Source organism: Terrapene carolina, unplaced genomic scaffold (assembly GCF_002925995.2).
Source record: "Terrapene carolina triunguis isolate 2854851 unplaced genomic scaffold, T_m_triunguis-2.0 Scaffold69, whole genome shotgun sequence".
Classification (NCBI taxonomy): Eukaryota; Metazoa; Chordata; order Testudines; family Emydidae; genus Terrapene; species Terrapene triunguis.
The window spans coordinates 7,010,044-7,028,440 of record NW_020664420.1 but is presented as its reverse complement, the minus strand read 5'-3'; the positions used below and the strand labels follow the sequence as shown (position 1 = coordinate 7,028,440).

The window sequence follows — 18,397 nt, the reverse complement described above, 5'->3', positions numbered from 1 at the left end:
CCTGAGCCCCCTGAACTATTGGTTGCTGCCCCGCCCTGACTAAGGGCCTGGGCTACCTGACTCTGTTTGTGCTCAGCTCCTGAGGTAAGGACCTGAGCACAGTGACTAGTGTTCTTGCCCAACCCCTGAGGCAAGGACTGGCGCCCAAACCCCTAACCCTAAGTGTTAGGTGCCCCGCCCTGATTGAGGGCCGGGGCTGAGCTATTAGCGTTATTGGCTCAGCATGCAGGAAGGTTCTGAGCCCCTCGGACCCTTGTATGTGGCCCCGCCCTGAGCTAGCATTCGGGCCTATCTAACGTTGTGCTTTTGTTTAGCCCCTGCCTGAGGGGCGGAACCCCGAGACCTTCGGAACCCGAAGACTGATCCAGGCCGTGTAGTGAGTCGGCCTGGCTCCCGACGGCCCCTGAGAGGGCACGACCCCCGCACCGGACCTTTACACGTCCATAGACATAAAGACCTTCAGGTTGTCGTTGATAGATTTTCTGAATCATCCCAGCTCTTTGGCCTCACCCTCAGTCTCGGTAAGACAGAGGTCTTGTTCCAACCAGCAGCTCATTCCAATGCCCCAGTGCCAGCCAGCTCCATCCAAGGCACACAGCTGAAAAATGTGGATCAGTTAAAGTATTTGGGCAGCACCATCTCTAGTGATAATTCCCTTGATAAGGAAATTGCCACCAGAATCAGTAAAGCAAGCCAGGACCTTGGCCAACTCCAAACAAAAGTCCTTAACCAACACAACATTCATCTCTCCACCAAATTGAAGCTCTACAGTGTAGTGGTTCTAACATCTTTCCTCTATGGTTCTGAGACATGGACTTTTCAGAGCTGGCACATTAAACAACTTGAGGAATTTCACATGCGCTCAATAATGAGCATTCGCTGGCAGGACAGAGTGATCAATATTAAACTCCTTGAGAGAGCAAACACAACCAGCATCAAGGACATATACTGAGAGCACCAGAATGAAAGACCACCACCAACCGGATCCTGTATAGGGAGCTGAGGCAGGCAAAAGAATGAAGGTTTTTCCGTATAAGTGCTTCAAAGATCATTTGAAGAGCAGTCTCCAGTGGGCTGGCATCAATCTCAAAGAGCTTGAGAAAATGGCTCAGAACAGAACTCACCAGAAGTCTCTTATAAGATGAGCATGCAACAGGTTCAAGCGGGATCAGTGAAATTGTCTCCAGGCTGCACGTGAAAGATGCCACAGACCTGCATCATCAAACATCACGGATACAGACTTCCTATGCCCTTAGTGTGGCCTACTCTGTGCATCAGGATTCGGACTTTGGAGTCATATGCATAGCCATAGATGAGAATTGTGACAATATCATTGTCATGGTCAGTGATGGACTACTACTACTAGTCATAGAACAATGGAGAGTTAGTGGATTACAGCTTATTATAATGAGACATAAAACCCACGCCTCCATTGAGTGTATGATTTTTGGTGTCGAGCCGAGTTATGAATTTAAGCTCCCAGGCTCCTCTTTTGAAGGTGTTGTGCAGGTTTCCTTTCAGGACAAGGGCAGAGAGGTCAGATATGGTGTGATTATTTTGTGAAAAGTGTTCACCCTGGGTGATAGGGTGTTTTTGTCTTTTTATCATTTATCTGTGTGCATTCATTTGAGAGTGTTTTGATTGTCTGATTTCACCCACCTAGTTGTTGTTGGGGGATTTGATGCACTGAATGAGGTGCACCACATGTTGTGAAAGGCATGTGTAGGACCCATTAATCTTGAAATGTGGGGTTTTTTTGTGGGGGGCAGGGGGGATCATTGTACTAGTAGAGATATATCTACATATCTAGCTGTGACACTCTACAGATGCTCCCTGGGTTACGCAAGACCCGACTTACGCAAATTCGCACTTATGGAAAAAGTTCCATAAGCCAGAAATAGGATTTTCGAGTTGCAGAGATTTTTGCATAACGTACGGGTATACGTTTCCGACTTATGGAAAATTCAAGTTACGCAAGGCTTTCCGGAACGGAACGATTGCGTAAGTCGCGGGGAGTCTGTACTACCTTTCCCAGACCTGAAGGAGGGCTCTGTGGAGCTTGAAAACGTATTACTTCCACATAGTTTGGGTTCAAAGGCTTTTGTTTCTTCCTCTTGCTCTCTTAACTAGACTACCCTATGCTGGCAAACCAGCTAACCTGTATATGACCCTTCACAACTTAACAAGAGGATTGCCATTGTAATCAGGAGAATTCACTTGTGTGTGGATATCTGTAGCGGGGTGGTTACCCCGCTCCTGCCCTGAAGGGCTTAAAACAGCCCTGGGAGGGGGCTGTGGCAGGGGAAAAGCTGGGCTGATGGGGAAAACAGCCGCAGCTGCAGCCAGTTCAATCAGGGCCCAGCTGGCCCTTAAGAGGGTGGTGGGCCAGAAGGCAGAAGAGACACTCTCTCTAGCTCCCTAGAGAGAGAAGGACCTGGCTGCCTGGGAAGCTGAGGAGGGTACCTGAGGTGGTGCAGTGCTGGGGAAGGGCAGAGGGAGCTGGGGAGCTCCAGCCTAGCAAAGCCCCAGGCTGCAGGCCGAGGTAAGGGCCCACAAAAGGGAACTAGGGCTGCAGAGGGGCAGCCCAGAGAGAGGCAGAGGCAGCTGGTCCAGCCCCCCTTGCCAATGATGAGTGGTTTGCAGACTGCCGTCTGCCCCAGTGAGCAGGGGTTAGATGGTGACTGGCAGCACCCACTGAGGCAAGGTGGGGATAGAGGGCTGGGGGGCCCCCTGGAGGGGAAGACCCAGATTGTGGGTTGCTGCGGTGGGCAGAACCCCTGGGCAAAGGGCACCTGGGTGTGGGAGGGACACAGGGGCCAGCGGCAGGCTAGACATCTGCCGGCAGAGGACGCTCCGGAGCTGGAAAAGAGCTAATTCCCTGGACAACCAGCAGGAGGCGCCGTGCCGGTGAGTCTCATCCTGCCACATATCAAAGAAATGTTAATTAGGCTAGCAACCTCTAACCCATTTACTTGTGTTGATAAGAATCAAAGAGTAGATGCTAAGTGTATTTGTCTGTGTTTACATATGACCTGTTAGAAGAAATCAAATTAGCTTGTAGATGCTAAATCCTTTTTATGTTTTGTAATGCTATATTACGATTCTTGATTGCCTCTGGGTCAAAAGGGATATTAGCGTTTAAATGAAGCTCGGGAAGTTTGAGAACCCCTGAACCAAGGGCTTGTCCACACTGCCCTGCAGTTTGGTCTACAGGGGTGTGAATAGGAGAGTGCACCAAAGTGCTGCACTGTAACTGTCCTGGGTGGACGCTGTGGGCACGTAAACTAGGAACCTTTTATTTCATTAATGTAATCCCGATTGAAGAGGACTATATTAATGTGAACTAGGAACCTTTTAGTTCGTGTCCGCAGAGTCCACACTGGGTGGTCACAGCACAGCGCGTTGGTGCACACTGCTGTTCACATCCCTGTAGTCCGAACTGTGGGACAGTGTAGACATACCCTTAGGCTATGTTTATACTGCAAAAAAAAAATGCACGGCTGGTCCGTGCCAGTCGACTTGGGCTTGTGGGGCTTGGATTGTGGGGCTGTCTCATTGCTATGTAGACTTCTGGATTCAGGCTGCAGCTCGAGCTCTGGGACCCTCGCACCCTGCAGAGTCCTAGATCCCAGTCTCTAGCCTGAGCCTGGAAGTCTGCATAGCAATGAAACAGCCCTGCAAACCTGAGTTGGCTGGCACCGACCAGCCGTGGGTTTTTCTTTGCTGTGTAGAAATACCCTAAGCATTTGTGCAAATAAGCCCCTAGAGTTAGGGCTAGGGTTTGCAGGCCTCTCAGAAGAAGTGTGTTATGTGGAGGGATTTGAAGGAGGAGATGGTGGGTACGGTCATGACAGACCAGATCAGGCAGAAGCATCAATGAGAAGGAGCATGCGTGCCATGATATTTGTTCATTTTCCCTTCTGGTGAAGTATAGAATTGGCATCACCCACAGCTACCTCCTGAGCACTTGTATGCTATGGTTTTGCAGATCAGGTTAGTTCTTTTGTATAGTTTCTCTTTCTGGCTGGCTGTCCATGCTCATCCAGGTAGGTTAAGTGCTTACTTCAGCCACTCATCTCTAGGCAAAAATAGTTCTGGTCAATAGTGACCAAAATCATCCAATGGCTGTTCATTAACCTGTGGGACATAAATTGGTTGTCTTCGTTCAATCTGAGTCCTAAAACCATCCTCACACTTGATGCTATCTGGTACCAGTGTTGGCAATGTCAGCAGAGACTGGAGACATGAGGTGACTATGCAGTCACCGTGGAGATGTTCCCTCCAGGCTGGTGCTGTGGAAGCTCTACCTGCTGTTGGCTAGAGGACTTCAGTCTCCAGCAGTCTCAAGCTGGCATCTTTCAGAAACATTACGATTGTTTCACCAACAGCTTTGGAAATAGGTGTTTCCTCCTGTCTGACACCTGGAAATGGCTGGGTTCAGGGCCGGCTCCAGGCACCAGCCCAGCAAGCAGGTGCTTGGGGCGGCCAAGGGGAAGGGGCTGCACGTCGGGCTGTTCGGCGGCAATTTGGCGGTGGGTCCGTCTTGGAGGGAAGCACCTGCCGCCGAATTCCCGCCGAAGAAGAAAGCGGCATGGTGGAGCTGCTGCCGGAGTGCTGCCGATCGCAATTGCGATCACGGCTTTTTTATTTTATTTTATTTTTTTCCGCCGCTTGGGGCGGCAAAAACCCTGGAGCCAGTCCTGGCTGAGTTAATAATAACCGCCCTCTTTGTGCAGGATTAGTAACTGGATGCAAGTTGTATCAGTAACACCACAGTGTATCTGTATAAATTGATTTTGCACTTTCTACAGTCCACTCCTAAAATGAATCAGTTTTGGATGCTAATCTCTGGCAAAGTAGTCTGTGTATATTGTTTCCTTTAATTGTGTACTATTCTTCAAATCAGAGATTGTGCATGCTCATAAGAAGCCGTAGCATGTCTGCAGTATATTGCAAAACAGTGGGATTCGTGCCCTTTTGCCTATGTTATACCCATTAATATTTTGTATGTCTTGAAGACTGGCCACCCAGTTCTGTCAATAAGAGATGAAGTATCTGTGATAAGACTTTCATCAGCATTTCTTAAGACATGTCATTAGTCAGCTTAATCATGGTCTCAGCTGGGGATTCACTATCCAACAGATGAGACAGAGTTTGAACCAGGCTTCACTTGCTATTATTAAAGCACTCAGTAATTGATGTGATAATTGGAACAGGATAGTCTGCACTAGTGACTGCTGTGCAAGACGCTTGAGGAGATGGACATTGCCTTTATCTGACTCTCACTGAGAGAGACATGAGATCTGAGCACAAGACTGGGAGCCAGGCATTCCTGAGTTTAATAATGGCTCTCATGCTGACTCCCTGAATTGACCTGGACAAGTTACTTAGGGCACGGTTTTACTATTTTTCGGTCCACTGCAAAATTTTCAATGCCCCCTGCCCTCTCTGTGCCTCATTTTGCTCACTAGTAAAATTCGGTACCAAATGGAGCATTGTTAGTATTAATTGGTAAGAGTTTGTAAAGGTCTTTGAAGACAAAAAGCGTGAACTCCATGTAGGAGGGAATTAGAGGAATAGGTATTAAATTCAAGTGTTTAACCTGAGTCTTTTTTCCAGGACCTAATCTACCTCTTCAGAGCTGTAGCCCTGATGTAGCAAAATTGAGATCTCTAAACCAAATTCCACCTTTGGATGTAAGTGTGGCTCCTGCAGAATTCTGATTTCAAGGTTTTCAGCTAATTCAACTGTATTGCCTCAGGTAGTAAAGTACAGGATGTTTAGCTTTGGATTCATGAGGGCTGGGTACATTCTCTCAAAGCTGGAAAAGCCAATTTACTCAAGAGCAGGCTTGTGCCATACATTGCCACATAGATCTGTGGAGAGTGAGTGCAAAGTGGTACACCCGTGAGAATTGTAGCCCTTTCCACCCACTTTCTCATTTGCCACAGGTCTACACAAGATACAAGGCAGTGGTGAATCAGGCCTCTTGATTTTTGCAATGGTTCAAATATATAAAAAAATAAAAAATAATAAAGACAAGGTCTGAACCAAACCTGAACCCAAAGATCTCTGAACTTTGAGGCAGTTTAGCTCCAGATCCAAGTTTTACAGTGTGGTCCCACCGCTATAGGGAAATGGAACTATCCTCTTCTTGAGCACAATGGATTCTGCTCTGACTCTGTGTCCAAGGGAGCCAGATAGCATTAGACTCTAGTTTCAAGAGAAGCGACGTGTCTCTGTTTTCATGATGATGTCTTCATGACATGGAAGCCTTGTAACATCGTTTACTTAGGCAGCTGAGTGTACTGGCTGTAGTGCAAGAGCTGGGAATGTCAATAGTCTCTCACTTCCTGCAGTACATTGATTGTGGAATTGTCTAAACATCTTATTAAATGACCTTCTGATGTTGCAAATTCTGCCTGGCTCCCATTTCCCTCTGTCACCATTTTGTCCCTCTGTGGAATGTTAATTTTAATTGGTACTTAACAGTATTTTTAATAATAGCACATGTTCCCCCAGCAGAGTTCATTGCATCTGTTTGTGTCCTCCATGCTTAAATTCTTTCCCTTCATAACTGTGGATATGTGCACTGCCAAGAAACCAACCCTGCTCTACTATGTGAATAAATTGTGTTCTTTGTCTTGCGTGTGTAACACATATCCATGCGTATTCACAAAGTTGTGCTTCCATGCACCGGCACGACTCCCATTGCAGGAGGTATAGAAGTATAGAAGTCACACTTTTTTTTTGCTACTATTTTGTTCTTTTATTTTTCTTTGATGTCTTATGGTCTAGTAACTAGGAAGTCTTGGAAGTGAAGGGAAATCAACCTAGACTATCTATTCCACAGCAGTCACCCTCCCTCATTGTGTAGTATGCCAATGATGTCCATAAGTGGAGATAAAATGCACAGCAATCCCATTCAGGGACACAAAAGAAGAGGGTGCTTAATGAGGGAGATGTAGACAAGTATAACTTATATTGTCTGCAACATACAATTTGTAACAACTCTGAATACTTCACTAGTCATGAAGTAACTCACTAAACAACTGCTGACATTTTGACAGAATATATGCTTGTTCTTGATGTAACACTGGTAGCTTAAGGATGTAATTTGTTGCTGCAGCTGATTTAAAAGCTATTCATTGTCCTTCCATAGGCCTGTTTCTCAAATAACTGGGGAAGTGACTTTTCATCAGTACACTCACATGGCCACCTAGAATGAAAAACAAGGATGGACACAAAGGTTAATGCCATCACCTTTAAAAAAGCAAGAGACCAGATGTTGCCTGGTTTCTGCATGGGAAGGGGAGTCTTCAGACAGGGGTCTTTTACAGTCCCCTGTCTGAACCCTCTGTCATGTTATTGATTTGAACTGGGACCATATAGAACATGGTTGCAACCAAAGTCCTGCAGTGGCACCAAATCTTGTATAAAGGGGGTCAAATGAGGTGTGTAAGACAAGGTTATGGTTTGCTGGTTATGATTATGCCGTCTATGTGTGTGTATCAATTTTGTAGTTGAAGTTATGAATATTGGCTGTATACTGTCTGTATTTCAAACTTATGTTATGCTTCTGGGAAACTTCCCAGACAAGTTGGTGTTAGCTCTGCCTAGCCTGCTTGATGGCCCATTAAGGACCATCAGCTATACAATTGACCCATTGAGAGAAAACAAACACGCCTTGCAACTCCGCAAAGTATGCAGGGACTGGCCCATGTGACTCCAGACTCCATTTTGCTGTAATTTTCCACAGTAAGGACAAAGAGGTGTTCTTACACCTGGAAAAGACTATAAAAGGCTGATGCCTCTCCTCCATCTTGTCTTCAATCTTGCTTCATACCTCTGGAGGAACTTTGCTACAAACTGAAGCTCTGAACAAAGGACTGATGACCCATCCCAGCTGGGGATGTATTCCAGAGACTCGATTTTGAACTTGCAGTTTATTTCATCACTGTTACAAGCCTAAACCAAGAACTTTGCCATTACTGTATGTAATTGATTCCATTTAACCAATTCTAGCTCTCATCTGTATCTTTTTCCTTTTATGAATAAACCTTTAGATTTTAGATTCTAAAGGATTGGCAACAGCGTGATTTGTGGGTAAGATCTGATTTGTATATTGACCTGGATCTGGGGCTTGGTCCTTTGGGATTGAGAGAACCTTTTTTCTTTTAGTGGGGTATTGGTTTTCATAACCATTTGTCCCCATAACGAGTGGCACTGGTAGTGATACTGGGAAACTGGAGTGTCTAAGGGAATTGCTTGTGTGACTTATGGTTAGCCAGTGAGGTGAGACCGAAGTCTTCACTGTCTGACTGGTTTGGTTTGCCTTAGAGGTGGAAAAACCCCAGCCTTGGGCTGTAACTGCCCTGTTGTAGCAATTTGTCCTGAATTGGCACTCTCAGTTGGGTCCCGCCAGAACCGCATCGTTACACCCTCACACCCTGCATGTCAGCTGGATACAATGACCGGGTCAGCTCCTGGGCTGCAAGCCATGCCAAAGGGAGTGAGGAAGGACAGAGACTGAGGCTATGTCTACACTACAAATCTTACATCGGCACAGCTGCAGCTGCACCGCTGTAAGGTCTCCCATGTAGCTGCTCTGTGCCGACTAAACCACCCCCAACAAGTGGCAGTAGCTATATCAGCGGGAGAGCATCTCCCCCCCAACATAGCGCTGTCCACACCGGCACTTCCGTCAGTGTAACTTTTATGTCAGTCTGGGGTTGTTTGTTTCACACACCCCTGACCGACAAAAGTTTTACTCATAGGCGCCGACTTCGTGGGTGCTCCAGGGCTCCCTCCTGCTGGTGGTCCTGCTGATCAGCATGTCCTCCTCCCTCCCAATGCTTCCCACCTGCCGCGGATTTTGCTGGCCATCAGGACTTGATGTAAACTAGCTCATTTTTCTTTCCAGCCAAATAGTTCCTAGACTTTTAGGCTAAAACTCTGAATGAGTTTCTTCCCTGCTGGTGTTGAGATGGGTGATAGTGGATGACTGTTATTACTGTGAACAGTATTGGTGAATGCTTTGTTTCTTTTTTATGTGTGTATGTCTGCAGCCACAGAAATGTGCAATAATAGAATATGTAATAATTATTACATATCCAGACAAAATTTACATTCTCACAATGTTAAGATGGGACTGCCGAGTTTAAAGGTCGAAAGTTCAGCGTTAACTCCACCACTTTGTGCCTAAAAATATAGTTGATATCAAAGATATCTAATATTCATAGACCTTAAGGCCAGAAAGGACCATTAAATCACCTAGTCTGCCATGCATAACAGAGGCCTCGTCTACACTAAAAAGTTAGGTCGAAGGAAGCTGCCTTAAGTTGACCTGTTAATGTATATGTCTATACTACCGGATCCTTTACACCGACCTAAGTCACCTCTAATGTCGACGTCTGTAATCCACCTCTGTGATAGGCATAGCGCTTAATTCAATTTTCATGGGTCGACTGCAAGGTAGTGCAGATGCAGCGTTGTGTGATTTGACTTAATTGCCTCCAGGTGGTGTCCCACAATGCTCAACTTGGACCCTTCTGGAGATCATTATCAACTCTGCTGCACTGCAGCCAGGTACACAGGAAACTGTTCCTCCCCTGCTAAAGCCCTGGGAACTTTTGATTTCCCATTTCCTGTTTGATCAGCATTGGGAGTGTGCCAGCTTGAGCACAGCTGATCATGGAGACTACACGCCCCAAACACGCTCCAGCTTGGTCTGCACAGGAGGTGGTGGATGTGATGTTGCACTCCATATGATTTTATGAAAATATGCTAATGAGTGTGAATATAATGTAACTGGAATATGCTTCATGAAAAAGGTCTCTTGTAAGGTATCATTACAAAGCTTATAATCTACTGAGTGTGATCATCCTATTTGTCTGAATGTATCATTCTTGTATCTGAAACTAGGACTATAAACTATAACTCTGATGTCCTATTGTAGTTATGCAAAGTGCGGGCCATTAATGGTGGTTTAGAATCTTGATGACTCCCATCAACGAGGACAATTGTCTATAGATGGCTCTGTTTACTTGCAGGCCTTCCTGTGAGTCGGGTCAGGAACAATGAAGGCTGGGGGTGTCACAGGACATGTGACCATGTCACCTGGTACTGGAATCCATCTTAAACCTGGGGATTTTCTATTTAGAAGGAGGGGTGGGGACCTAAAGAGACAAAAGATTACCCCTTGTGCCTAAGCTATATAAGGAAGTGGAACAGAACAAAGCAAGCTGCAGTCATGAGAAATCCCCTAGCTACCACCTGAGCTGGAACAAGGACTGTACCAGGGAAAGGATTGGGCCCAGACTAGGAAGGAGTCTAGTCTGTGAAAGAAGTTTATTGGAACATCTCTGAGTGTGAGATTTACCTACATTTAGTTTCCTACTGTATTAGTCTTAGACTTGCATATTTTTGTTTTATTTTTCTTGGTAACTTATTTTGTTCTGTCTGTTATTACTTGGAACCACTTAAATCTACAAGTTGCACTTTGGGATAGCTACCCAAGATGCACTGCTTTGTGCATCGATGCAGGTACTGCTAGTGAGGACGCACTCCATTGAGACAATGAGCATGGTGTGGCCATGCACAATTGACTTAATTAATTCGGAGGCTTAAGGTTGAATTAGATAAGTCAACTTAATTTTGTAGTGTAGACAAGCCCAGAGGCCATAGAATTTAATCCAGCTACCCCTGCATTGAGCCCAATAACTATTGTTTGACTAAAGTATCTCTTTCAGAAAGGCATCCAGTCTTGATCTGAAATCTGCAAGAGATGAAGAATCCTGTTCCAATGGTTAATTATCCTCACTGTTAAAAATTGATGTCTTATTTCCAACTTGAACTTGTTTGGCTTTAACTTCCAGCTATTAGTTCTTGTTATGCTTTTCTCTGCTAGGTTACATAGCCCTTTAATACACCCTTCATTTTCTCCCCATGATGGTACTTATACACCATAATCAAGTTCTCTTCATCTTCTTTTTGGTAAACTAAACAGATTGAGCTCTTTAAGTCTCTCATTATAAGGTGTTTTTTTTTCTGCCTTCAGATCATTTTTGTGGCTCTTCTCTGCACCTTCTCCAATTTTTTAACATGGTTTTTAAAATGTGGATACAAGAACTGGATGCAGCATTCCAGTATCCGTCTCAGCAGTGCTGTAAAGAGGTAAAATCACCTCTCTACTCTTGCTCACTACTCCCCTGTTTACACATCCAAGCATCACACTAGCCCTTTTGGCCACAGCACTGCTCTGGGAACTCCTGAATTGTATGTCCTCTATAACCGCTAAGCACTTTTCAGAATGACTGATTTCCAGGATACAGTCCATTTTTCCCCTGTAGGTATGAGCTGTATTTTTTGTTACTAGATGCATGACCTTGCATTTGCTTGTATTTCAACTCATTTTCTTTGAATGGGTCCAGCTTACCAAATGACCCAGATCATTCTGTATGGCCACCCTGTCTTCACCATTCTTTAACATTTACACTTCAGTGAGATCTACAAAACAAGTCAAATTTGAACTTTCTAGCTTTATTCGTTTCTCAGTTAGCCTTATGCAAATATCTCATTGGAACAAATAAGGAAGAGTACATTGCTTTGACACATGCATAAATAGTTCAACCAATTTTGCTCAAACATTAATTACAAATTTACCTCTGGGCTTAGACCAAGTATGGAACACTTCAGCCATGAAGGAGTTTGCCTGAGGATATTACGAGCAGTTGGAAAAGTGGCAGTAGAAGGAATTTATAACTCAAGCTAGTGGGTGCTTTTTTTTTAACCTGACATGATATATAATATGGCAAAGGTTTTCAAACATGGCTACCTAAGATTAGGCTCCTAAATCCAAGGATCTAAGGGTGGAATTTTTAAAGCACCTAAGTGACTTAGAAGTATAAGTCCCTTCACTTAGGTATTTTTGAAAATCCGAGGACTCTAATTTACCTATTTTTTTAAAAAAACTTGTTATATAAATAACATACATTAAAAATATGTACACCCGTGCATGGATATGCACACAGAGGCTTATTTTGTTTGAATTAACTCTGTCCTGCCCAATTCCAATCTGAGTAAATTTCATCTGTCTACATAAATATCTGCAACAATTTTAGTTGGGTAAATTCTAACCTGTAGTGTTAAGCAGTGATTGTGTTCCACCCCACAGATGGATACATTTCAGTAGTGGGTAAAGTGATCTGTGAGTAATTTTTCTTTTCTTCTCCAACAGTTTATGAGGTGGTGACTGTGACAGGAGATGTACGAGGAGCAGGAACTGACGCCAATGTCTTTGTTACTCTCTTTGGAGAGTTTGGGATCACACCGAAGACTCATCTTACCAGCAAGTCAGTATTAGAGAGAATTGTATAATCCTAAGGGCCACTCTGCAGTCAATAATTTTTATTGCTTTTGTTGAAACATAACAGTATTTTGCTGATAGATGCAGATGGAACATCGCCTAAATATATGCAGATTTTGTAAGGAAAATGCAGATTCATACTATTGGATATTTCTCACTCCAATACCCTACAAACCCTCATGTGTATAGATGTTCTGCACACCATACTTTGTAAGGTCCAACCCTGCAATTTGCTGAACACTCTCATTTCCCAAGTAGATTGGAGTGGAGAGCACTCATTGCCTTGCAGGTCTGGGCCCTGTATGCCTTGTGTGCCTACATCTCTTTCACGCACAGTTCTGTACATCCGCCATGGTAATGCCTGTAGGGTTCTTGGTACATCCTGACTTCTTCAGCACAGTATTGAAATGAAAAGTCAATATTTTCTCACCTGGGTGCCTAAAGTTTGGCTCTTGACTCCATATATAGTCACTTGTGTATGTAGCCTGTTTTTCAGAACTGCTGACCACCCACAACTTCCAGAGAAATCATCGGAAGCTGCCCGTGCTCAGCACCCAGGGTAGAAAACTTTGAGCTGTGCTGTTGAAAGTTATGGTCCTGAACATTTGTATGGAGCATGGAATGTAAAGGGTTAACACCCTGGCCTAGAGATGAAGGCCAGCTGTCTGGAACCAGTGCAAATAAGAGTTAGTGGAGGAAAATATGGGCCAGACCTTCCTCTAGTGTAAATCCATTGATTTTGATGGAGCTATGCCAGTGGACGCCAGCTGAATGTGTAGCTTTGCACATAAAGGAGACATTTCAGAACACTGGGAATTTTTAAAAAAACAACCTGTTTCTGCTTTATGGGGCCTGGCACTAGGCTGTGGAAGGTTGGAACACATTATTGGAAAGAGCTAAGAACAGTCAGGGAAACCACTGCAGGGGTCTTCACGGACATTATTAACTTGCAGTTAAAAAACATTATGCAGCTTTCCTTATGGCACAGCAGACTTGTGAGACTAGAGTTTTATTTGAAATATGCCTGGCTTTCCCTGGTCCTGTTCATAAGATCCATTTTTCGCCCACTGGCTCTTTCACAGAGGAGAGAGCCAGGGGCGGCTTCAGGCACCAGCGCACCAAGCGCGTGCCTGGGACGGGAAGCCGCGGGGGGCGGCAGGCTGCCTTCGGCGGCATGCCTGCGGGAGGTCCGCTGGTCCCTCGGCTTCGGTGGCAATTCGGCGGCGGGTATGCCGAAGCTGCGGGACCGGCAGACCTCCCGCAGGCATGCCGCTGAATCCGCGTTACCAGCGGACCTCCGCAGACACGCCACCAAAAGCTGCCTGACTGCCATGCTTGGGGCGGCAAAATACATCGAGCCGCCCCTGGAGAGAGCAATCCAATGTAATGGGCACTTCACTGATACCCCATAGGCTCCTGAAAAAGCTCTTTGACTAATTTGGGTTTTATTACATAAGCATCTGAGGGCAGGGTTTGAAATTTGTGTCACTAATGTAGACATGTACAGTTCTGTGCACATGGTTGCATGTGCAAAATTGCTCCCACCCACGGAGAGTCTATTTTTTGAAAAACTATTCTACAAATTCTTCTTATTAGTAGCAGTATTTATTATTTGTATTACTCAGTCTCTCAAACTAAGAATGAGAGCCCTTTGTGTGAAGCTCTGTACAAGTGTGATGGCTGCCATCTTGGCCAGCACAAGGGGCTGAACCAGGAATATCCAAGGTAAAAGCATGAGCTGCTACAGTTTGAGCTAACAACCCAAAGCCCTCTAACTTATCCTGTAACAGACTCATATCATTCGTGGATTGACCCAGACTGGAATCTGTAACATACACTCACCAGTGGGTTACACAAGTGCAGTGACAGTCCTTGCCCCAGAGAGCTTACACGCTGAATAGATAACACAAATAGTAGGGGAAACTGAGGCACGGGGTGTTGAAGTGACTTACCCAAGGTCACAAAGTGGCTGAGCTGCAAATAGAACCCAGAATTCCTGCCTTCCAATCTAGTGCCTTATTCACCAGATCATATTTTTTAAAAGATAAATATAGGGGGGTGAGGTAGCTCAGTGGTTTGAGCATTGGCCTGCTAAACCCAGCGTTGTGAGTTCAATGCTTGAAGAGGCCATTTAGGGAACTGGGGTAAAAATCTGTCTGGGGATTGGTCCTGCTTTGAGCAGGTGGTTGGACTAGATGACCTCCTGAGGTCTCTTCTAACTCTATGATAATTTTGATTTTAAAACCCAAGAGAAACCATGCTCTGTTTGCCCCTTTTGAAAATTATTGACTCTGAGGAGAGAAAATCTTTTTGATTTTTTTGAGCATTTCACTTGATTCGGAGTTCACAGTGCTCCAGCAGAGATTACACTCAGTCCGATTGCTTGACAGGGCTATGCTTTACCTGGATCTGCTCAGACTAACGTGCTGATAACAAAATTGTCTGCAATATTAAAATATTATTGCTCAATAGTTTCTAACTTCCCCTTTGGCAGAACAATGTTTTAATAGAAAACCCTTACCTATAGAATCAAAAGGGGATTATTGGTTTTATCTTTCATTATGCTTGCTAGTTTAGTTTGGTTGCAAATGTGTTTCAGAAAATACTAACCCTCTGTTAATGTCATACGGTAACTTCACATTTTCTCCGTTTCTACAGCACCGACAAGAGGTACCTGAAGCTATTTTAAATTTTATCCTCAAAAGAGCTTCTCTTCCCAGTGAAGCAACTCAAACATGAGACTCTGTAAAGAAAAATGATATGGGAATGGTAATGAAAATACATGAAATTTCAGACCTGTTTGCCATATTTGATATTCTGAAATCACTACTCAAAGAGGTGTTTTGTTTTGTTTTTACTATTCCAGCCATTATTAGCAACAGCAGTGAGAACTTGCTGTGTATATATTTATCTAAAAACCCCCCTAATACATCATATCTCTTATCCATAGATCTCAAAGCACTTTACAAAGTAGGTATCATTTTCCCCATTTTACAAGTGGGGAAACTGAGGCACAGAGCTACAAGGTGACTTGCCCAACAGGAAGTGAAGATATCCCAATAAAAATGCTGGCTATTTTTTAATCCGTGGTGAGCTTAAAGTTAAGTCAACTTCGCTGACACTCTAGTTAATGATTTTTCCTTCAAGAAGCATTAGTTGTATTTCCCTGAATGAAAGAAAGAAGAGATGGTGGTGGTACGACTGGCATAAGTATGACTCTGTTCAAAAACATTGTGAGGATGGCTAGCATTATCAACTTCATCCTTGTCATGGAGGAAAGCAGAGGGCTAAGATGGCTGGAAATGAGAATGAGAGTCATAGCAAACAAGCTTTTGCATTCGGAGGTTCTTAAAATTTAGTCCCCTGGGAGATAACCATTTCTACCCTGACTACAGTTTTCCACTCATGGTTTCCTAAGTGCCAGCTAAAATTCCAGCACCTATAAGCAAATTCTTATAGAATTGTGGTGGTTTACCAGGCAAAAACAAGAGGAAATTATTCCAGATATAGGTTGCTGTCCTATTGTTTAATCGATTAATCTTTTCTTCCAGATATGAAGTGAGCAATGGAGTAGCCAGACTGCCCCTAAATGTTTTACTCAACTTTGTGAATATGGCAAAAGGATGGAATCTCATGCATCTTCCAACTAGGAGTTTATATAGAGTTCACTGATGAAATGACTGCAAATGCATGACATTTTATACATGTTTATTTTATGGCATAGATGATATGATAAAAAGATAAAATACCATGCATTTCCTAATGAAGGTACTACCATTTCAGCTTCTGGTTAGCACAGGGGTGGTTTTTTTGTGATTGTGTGCTGGTAGTGAAATACATGACATTTCAGACCTTTTTGTCATGCACACATGCCTGCAAAGTAAAATTATGACAAAACATGACAAGGTGATGAAATATCATGTTTTTTAACATTTTGTCCAACAATAAGTTAATTGTAAAAACCTACATGAATTATCATACTGACTTGTCATAAAAAACATGAATTCTGGAAACGGAAGCTTCCAGAATCTTTCCAGTATAATGAAAGAGAAGTTTTTTGATCTCATTAAATAGGTTAAGTCGTGACTAGGATCTTCAATATACTGGGCCAAATTCTTTTGTTGACTACAGCTCTTTTGCACGTCTTTTCCAGCACAAAGCAGTTGTAAAGCTGGTGGATCTGGAATAAGGAAAATTTGCAGGTGGCAAGGAGCGAGTGTCATGGCTTTGTGCTGCTGGCATCAGAGCCCCAGCATAGTAGGTCATGGCTAGGGTAATGGCCATAACACTGATGTGCTCTGGCTGCTGTGGGCAGCTGGGAGAAGGCTGGAGTAACCTTGAGGCTGGGTAGTTCACACAGCCCCCAACCATGCCCAGAACCAAAGAGCAGATGGTCACTTTGCTTCCCAAGGGAGGTCCTGCACTCAGTGCAGCTCAGTCAGACCCAAGCACAAGGTAGGGAGACCAGATGTCCCGATTTTATAGGGACAGTCCTGATATCGGGGCCTTTTCATATATAGGCTCCTATTACCCCCCACACCCTGTCTTGATTTTTCACACTTGCTACCTGGTCACCCTAGCACAAGGCCACTGTAAAAAGTTTGTCTTTTCACGGGTTTCACAGTGGGTTTGCACGCTGACTCTGACTAGACCCAGATTCACAGTCAGTAGTCCCCTGCCTTGCCTCACAGAATTATGGCATCTCTCCTGCCTTCGTCACCTCCCACAGCTGTTCTGCAGGTGTCCCCTGTTCCCAGGGGTGTCCTCTGCACCAGGAGTAGAATTCTGAAGATCCTCCACTAATTTTTCCTGACCTTAGCCACCTTTCCCCAAGATTCGCTGCACTGTGGCCTCTACAGCTCTTGGGCTGAGGGCAATGGAATGGGATACACTAAATCACATCACTAGGGTAGCAATGCTGCTACCACTAAATGTATTACACCCCAGTGTTTAGCTAGCTATGTTATTTTTGTTCATTAAATTACAATCTCACAGTTACCCAGTCCTATTTATGACAAGTGGAATATATATTCATGTATTTTTTTCTAAAATAAATTAATTTTAAAAATGGTTTAGCAATTACTGAAACTTGAAACAAAGATGAAAGAACTGTTCCTGGCTAGGAGCAGATTGGTAAGTGATAGGTGGGTTGTTGTAATATTAATGAGATTGAAGGTACTGTGGATTGATTTAGTTTTTTTAAACATGCTGCAGTTTTTGAATTGGCAAACTCTTCTACCTGGTCTTGAATTACCTTCACACAAGGTTTTTCTGATTCACAATTCAGTCAAATAAAGATGAATTCAGGAATATCTACACATTGGGCCAGATCCTCAGTTGATGTAAATCTCTATAGCTCTACTGAAGTCAATGGAGCTATACTGAATTAAATCAGCAGAAGATCTGGGGCGAAACCTTACTCCCATTGAAGTCAATGGAAATGTGGCCATTAACTTCAATTGGGCCAGGATTTTACACTTGGTTTTTATTTAATAACTATAAAATAAATCAATAAATGTAAGGAAGGGAAGACAGTTAACTTCAGTAAATACATTAACCTAGAAAGTGTTGTTATCCAAGGTTTTTCTTAAAATAAGAAAAATCAACCTATTTTGCATGGCCCGTGAAAAGCACAGCTAGAACAATGCTCCAATCTCCAGCAGGCTTAGAAACACTTGTGCAAGAAAAGGGACTTGACTGACACATTTTTCTATTAATGGCTCAAATTGTGCTGTCATTCATACCAGTGCAATTCCATTGCATTCAGTAGAGTTGATGAGGTGCTGCAGATTAATACTGGTGTAAATGACAACACAGTCTGGAGTTATATATTTCTTTATTTTTTTTAAAGGGCATTCTTGCTCTTTCACCCACAACCTTTTGTTAATCAGTAATCATTGTTGTACGCCAAAAACTACATGAAAAAAATGTTAAGGTTGTGAAATCTAGTACTCAAAAATTAGGAAATGCCAGATTTCAAGTTGCCTGTGCAACCTTAAGTTGATCCCTCTTCTGCATATGCATGATGAT

The 18,397-nt window shown here is 43.8% G+C and overlaps 1 protein-coding gene across 1 annotated transcript in view; it reads left to right on the top strand.

Annotated features, from left to right (window-relative positions):
* The window catches only part of LOXHD1 (lipoxygenase homology domains 1), a 279,511-nt gene that overhangs the window by 60,393 nt on the left and 200,721 nt on the right, over positions 1–18,397 (top strand). Inside the window, exon 7 of the mRNA XM_026649217.1 lies at positions 12,239–12,353. Coding sequence (XP_026505002.1) covers positions 12,239–12,353 — 115 coding nt within the window. The remainder of the gene's footprint in view (positions 1–12,238; positions 12,354–18,397) is intronic.